This window comes from Sinocyclocheilus grahami, unplaced genomic scaffold, assembly GCF_001515645.1.
Source record: "Sinocyclocheilus grahami isolate Dianchi unplaced genomic scaffold, SAMN03320097.WGS_v1.1 scaffold3380.1, whole genome shotgun sequence".
NCBI classification, from domain to species: domain Eukaryota; kingdom Metazoa; phylum Chordata; class Actinopteri; order Cypriniformes; family Cyprinidae; genus Sinocyclocheilus; species Sinocyclocheilus grahami.
In genome coordinates, this window is record NW_015508513.1 from 1,603 (window position 1) to 6,751 (window position 5,149).

At 37.1% G+C, this 5,149-nt stretch overlaps 2 protein-coding genes across 2 annotated transcripts in view; one reads left to right on the top strand and one right to left on the bottom strand.

Annotated features, from left to right (window-relative positions):
- The window catches only part of LOC107576238 (G2/M phase-specific E3 ubiquitin-protein ligase-like), a gene marked incomplete at its 5' end in the record, with an annotated part of 3,296 nt that extends 1,545 nt beyond the window's left edge, over positions 1–1,751 (top strand). Inside the window, 3 exons of the mRNA XM_016262459.1 lie at positions 232–311; positions 423–637; positions 1,078–1,751. Of these exons, the coding sequence (XP_016117945.1) occupies positions 232–311; positions 423–637; positions 1,078–1,313 (531 nt within the window). The remainder of the gene's footprint in view (positions 1–231; positions 312–422; positions 638–1,077) is intronic.
- LOC107576239 (uncharacterized) overlaps positions 1,459–5,149 on the bottom strand; it is a gene marked incomplete at its 5' end in the record, with an annotated part of 8,104 nt that continues 4,413 nt past the window's right edge. The window contains 4 exon segments of the mRNA XM_071582363.1: positions 1,459–1,668; positions 1,813–2,031; positions 2,221–2,725; positions 2,990–3,198. Of these exon segments, the coding sequence (XP_071438464.1) occupies positions 1,461–1,668; positions 1,813–2,031; positions 2,221–2,725; positions 2,990–3,198 (1,141 nt within the window).

Sequence of the window (5,149 nt, forward strand, 5' to 3'; positions counted from 1 at the left end):
GGTACTTCTGACCATGTTGCGTCACAGAACCGGTGTTACAGGTTTGTTTGGTTTGTTAAATATTTTATGTATGTACTTGTATCATGAAATTTGCAAATTGTTACATTTGTGCATGATGATTATCTCTTCTTATTTGTAGAGAATACATGGAAGTGTATGTGCCTGTGATTGCGGAAGAGGATGATGATCTGATGATGATGGTCTTGACTTCCCACAACCGATAATGTGAAGAACATTGAGGAGAAACATTCAATTTTGGAAGAATGTGTCAGGTGGTATGTGATTGACAGAAACCACAGTGTTATTAAAAGGTACTTTTTTTTTTAAATCACACACATTACTTCATAGGCAAATGCTTATTTTAAGATATACCTAAAATTGCATCAGTCTTTTACACTGTTACTTAAACTGACTTTTAATAGATTTAAGGATGGACTTGCCACTCTGCAGTTTCTGACAGCACTTGAGCAGCATCCCAGTGTTTTGTCTCCTTTCCTTTGCCACACTGAGAAGAAGCTGACAGCGACTGATTTGGAAAACCTCTTCAAAGCAGAACTCAGCCCAGTTGGTAGTAACCAGAGGCAAAAGGAATCCAGGACGCTTTCCTTTTGGTCAGACTATCTCCTCGACTGTGAAGGTATGTTATTTGGAATTGAACAAACACATGTTCTGTTTTAGGTAAAGTTCAGTCATCTTTAAAGCAATAGTTCACCCAAAAATGCAGTTTATTCACTCTCAAGTTGTTCTAAACATGTATTGCTTTCTTTTTTTCTGTAAAACAGAATAGAGTTCTTCTCATACAATGGCAGTGGATTGTAACTAACTTATAAGGTTAAAATAGGACAAATTATTCCATGCAAGTGGGAAAATAAATTAAATTACGAATAGTCTCTCAAAAATATAATACACGTTGTAATGTAATAAACTGATAATAAATATGAGCTCTTTTTGAAGTTTGAAAGGTAGTACATCCACTGTCATTGTATGGATAAGTGCAAACAATTTGGGTTCTGTTCAGGAAAGTCATTTTTGGGGTTTATTATTTAATTATCAATATAGTATTTTTTGTCTTTGTAGAACACCAGACTGAAGTGCCATTGGAGAATGTGCTGATGTTTGCTACTGGCCTAACATCACTTCCACCTGCTGGAGTAGCACCACAACCATGGATTGTTTTTCTTGACAATTCACTCTTCCCAACGGCAAATACATGCACAAACACACTCAAGTTACCAATCTTAGAGACATACAGTCTTTTTCAGACTCAAATGGATTTTGGAATCCAGAATTCACCAGGTTTTGGATGTATTTAAGTAAACTTTACATCCTCCGTATTCTCAGTTCATATGTCTTGCAATGTCACAAAGTTACAATCTGTGTATTGCGTTGTTTCCTTTTTAAATAAGTTCTTCTGAGGTTGCACTCTGTAGTTTCTACTGTAATTTTTTGAATACTCGTGATCAGAGGCCTGTTGTTTCCTTCATTGTGAAATAGAGTTGCAGTGCCTCCTCCCAATTATCTGGCCACTGTAACTGATTGTGTTCCATTGCAAATTCTAGATATTCCTGGATGTTTTTGTCTCCACATAACTGCATTGTCAGCCTTGACTCAGGAAAAGCACTTAACTCCTCTTCTTCAACTGCAAAGCCACAGTCTCTTGATCCATACCTGCAAGAAGATACATTTCTATGTAAATGTATTCAGCAGACACATTTATACAATGTAATTTTTTTGTAGTAGTGTATATTAAACATGCTTATAATTAAATCTGTTATAAAATTACATTTTGGCACAGATTTTTTATTTGCTCACCTGTGTGGTAGATGATACAGTTCATTTGGTACACCCCCAGGGCACATTGCAAGTCTAGAGGGTCTGATCCTGTGTTTATTCCAAAGATCTACACAATCATCCAAGTCTGCCTGCAGAATATTTTGGAAGCAGAACTGAAGAAGGCATTGGTGTTCGTTACTGCCATTGAAGTGTCCTTCATTCCTCAGGTCCCCAAAGAGTTCTATCCAAAACTGAGCCCTTGAATACAAAAGTCCAGATACATCAATAACAGAATGAAATAAATTGATTTTAATCATTTTGCATGTTATTGCTACATATATATTAATTTTTAAATATATATTACTTTGAACTAGTTGCATTAGTGTAACTAAAGCATCACTTTACTGACATTTCATCAATACTAAATAATATGAAACAAACACGAACTTTGCTTTTCTGAAGCTGGACCACCAAGATTCGATGCGTTGATTGCTCGTTGATGTACCATACATGTGACTTCTTGAGCCAGCATAGTAGTCTTAATGGTGATGACGGAGAGTGCACTGTATTGCTGCTAATGTACCATTTTCCGTTCCACAGTCAGTTCGTAGTCTCATAGGTACAACACCAAGGCGTTGAACACAAGTGATGAAGTTGTGTGCAATAACAGCAAGGTCATTGTTAGTAGACCCACAAGTAAGCCAGAGGATACGTCTCGAGAAACCATCAATGCATCCTGATATGCCGAAACCAAATGGCTTTAGTTTGTCATAACCGTCCACATGCCACAGATAGTTTGGTCCCATGGAGTGATACGTGCGTCGAACAAATCTACGGCGTGTCCTCTGTTCTGTCCCTTGTGGATTAAGTTCTTGCAGCAATCGCATTACATCATCACGTTTAACACACAATCTGTGTTTCTGCACAAGTGCTAACCACATTGACCGGTAGCGTTAGTAGACCCACAAGTAAGCCAGAGGATACATCTCGAGAAACCATCAATGCATCCTGATATGCCGAAACCAAATGGCTTTAGTTTGTCATAACCGTCCACATGCCACAGATAGTTTGGTCCCATGGAGTGATACGTGCGTCGAACAAATCTACAACGTGTCCTCTGTTCTGTCCCTTGTGGATTAAGTTCTTGCAGCAACCGCATTGCATCATCACGTTTAACACACAATCTGTGTTTCTGCACAAGTGCTAACCACATTGACAAACAACTGTCCTGGTCCACACAGCTCTGCTCTTATTGCATTTCTTACATCATTCAGTGGTGAATAGTTTTTTCTTCTAAACATACCTGCATCCTTCAGGTGTGTTTTTAGAGAGCGCAGGCTGATCTTTATGCCATGGTATGTAAACAGCATGTCCACAATCAAGGCATTCGAATGTCCTTCCTCAAAGTAGTGTTGAATTAATTCAGTTTTCTCCATTGCCAATTAAAAAGTTTCACTATTGCAAAAACTGCATTTAGCCATGTACGCAAATCAAAGTTGGTTACAATTACTTCCTGCACACCTTGATTGACAGATGTCTCATCCAATCAGCGGTAAGCAATCCATTCTGAAACTATCCCTACCTTTTCTGGTTTGACTGAATTGTCATTGTGTTTTCTGACTTGTTATTTTGTTTTTGGATTTGTTGTAGTGTTTTCTGTCTTGTTGTTTTGTTTTAGAATTTGTTGTTGTGCTTTCCGACATTTTATAATGTTTTCGGAATTGTTGTGTTTTCGGAATTGTTATATTGTTTTATAGATTTGCATTTGCTTTTTGTAATTTGTTATTTTGTTTTCAGAATTGTGATTTGTTTAGCACTTCCAGCATGTCCACAATCAAGGCATTCGAATGTCCTTCCTCAAAGTAGTGTTGAATTAATTCAGTTTTCTCCATTGCCAATTAAAAAGTTTCACTATTGCAAAAACTGCATTTAGCCATGTACGCAAATCAAAGTTGGTCACAATTACTTCCTGCACACCTTGATTGACAGATGTCTCATCCAATCAGCGGTAAGCAATCCATTCTGAAACTATCCCTACCTTTTCTGGTTTGACTGAATTGTCATTGTGTTTTCTGACTTGTTATTTTGTTTTTGGATTTGTTGTAGTGTTTTCTGTCTTGTTGTTTTGTTTTAGAATTTGTTGTTGTGCTTTCCGACATTTTATTATGTTTTCGGAATTGTTATATTGTTTTATAGATTTGCATTTGCTTTTGTAATTTGTTATTTTGTTTTCAGAATTGTGATTTGTTTAGCACTTCTCGGCCACCGTACTATAGGCCTCTGCGATGTTAAATTGTGAAGATCTAGATTCTAGAGTTTTCGTTAAAGGGTGTGTCCGTGGCAGCCTCACAAAGTTTGATTTTTCGCCATGGAAAAGGAAGTTGTTGTAACTCAAACATACAATGTCTGATCTGCCCCAAACTTCACACGTTTGATAAGAGTCCTGGCCTGAACACATCTTAAGGCCAATATTCCGTTATAATCATTGCGCCACTTGCTGGCAACAGGAAATTACTTGTTTTACATGAAATAAAACATGCAATGTCCAATCTCCCCTAATTTTTTTCTTTAATAAGAGCCCTGGCCTGAAGACATCTAAAGGCCAATATTCAGTTATAATCATAGTGACTGTTTTCCTAAGGCCACTGGGTCGAGGTGGCTAAGGGTGCGAGGACACTTTCAACTCTGCTTGCAGCTTTAATTTGGTTTTAGAATTTTGTTAATAGTCTTAAAAATCTTGTTTGGATTTGCAGCACCATCACTTATAATGTGTGAATAGTATTCAGCTCTTGCCACCTTAATGGCTTCGCTGTACTAAGTGTTCATCATAGATGAGCTTATGGACAGTTAAGCCTGATTTGTATTTGTATGACCGCTCAAGTTGCCTATTTCTAACTTTGAGTGCCCTAAGCTCATTTGTATACCAATGGGATGATTTCATGAATGAGACAACACGTTCCTTCCTAGGAGCAAGGATATCCAAGGTAGATGATAAAATGGAAGTGTAATGGTCACCGGTATTACTTGGTGGATGCTTTAAAATCAGACATGAAAAATGATCAAAATCAATATTCTTAACATTTCTAAAACTAATTACTCTCTTTTGAAAAAAATCATTACTCTGTTTTGAGACAAGTAAATTAAAAGTAAGAAGCTTGTGGTCACTAATACATATCTTATAGCTCTCAAGCTAGTTGATATCAACACCAACAGAACACACCAAATCAAGTAAGTGACCTTTGTTACAGTATGATAGCAAGTTAAATTATCCACATCAATATTAATGTCACCAGTGAGAATCATAGCTTGACAAACAGAACTAACCAATGTTAGGCTACAGAAGAATACCATAATTCCTCCGTTCAATTAGACCCAA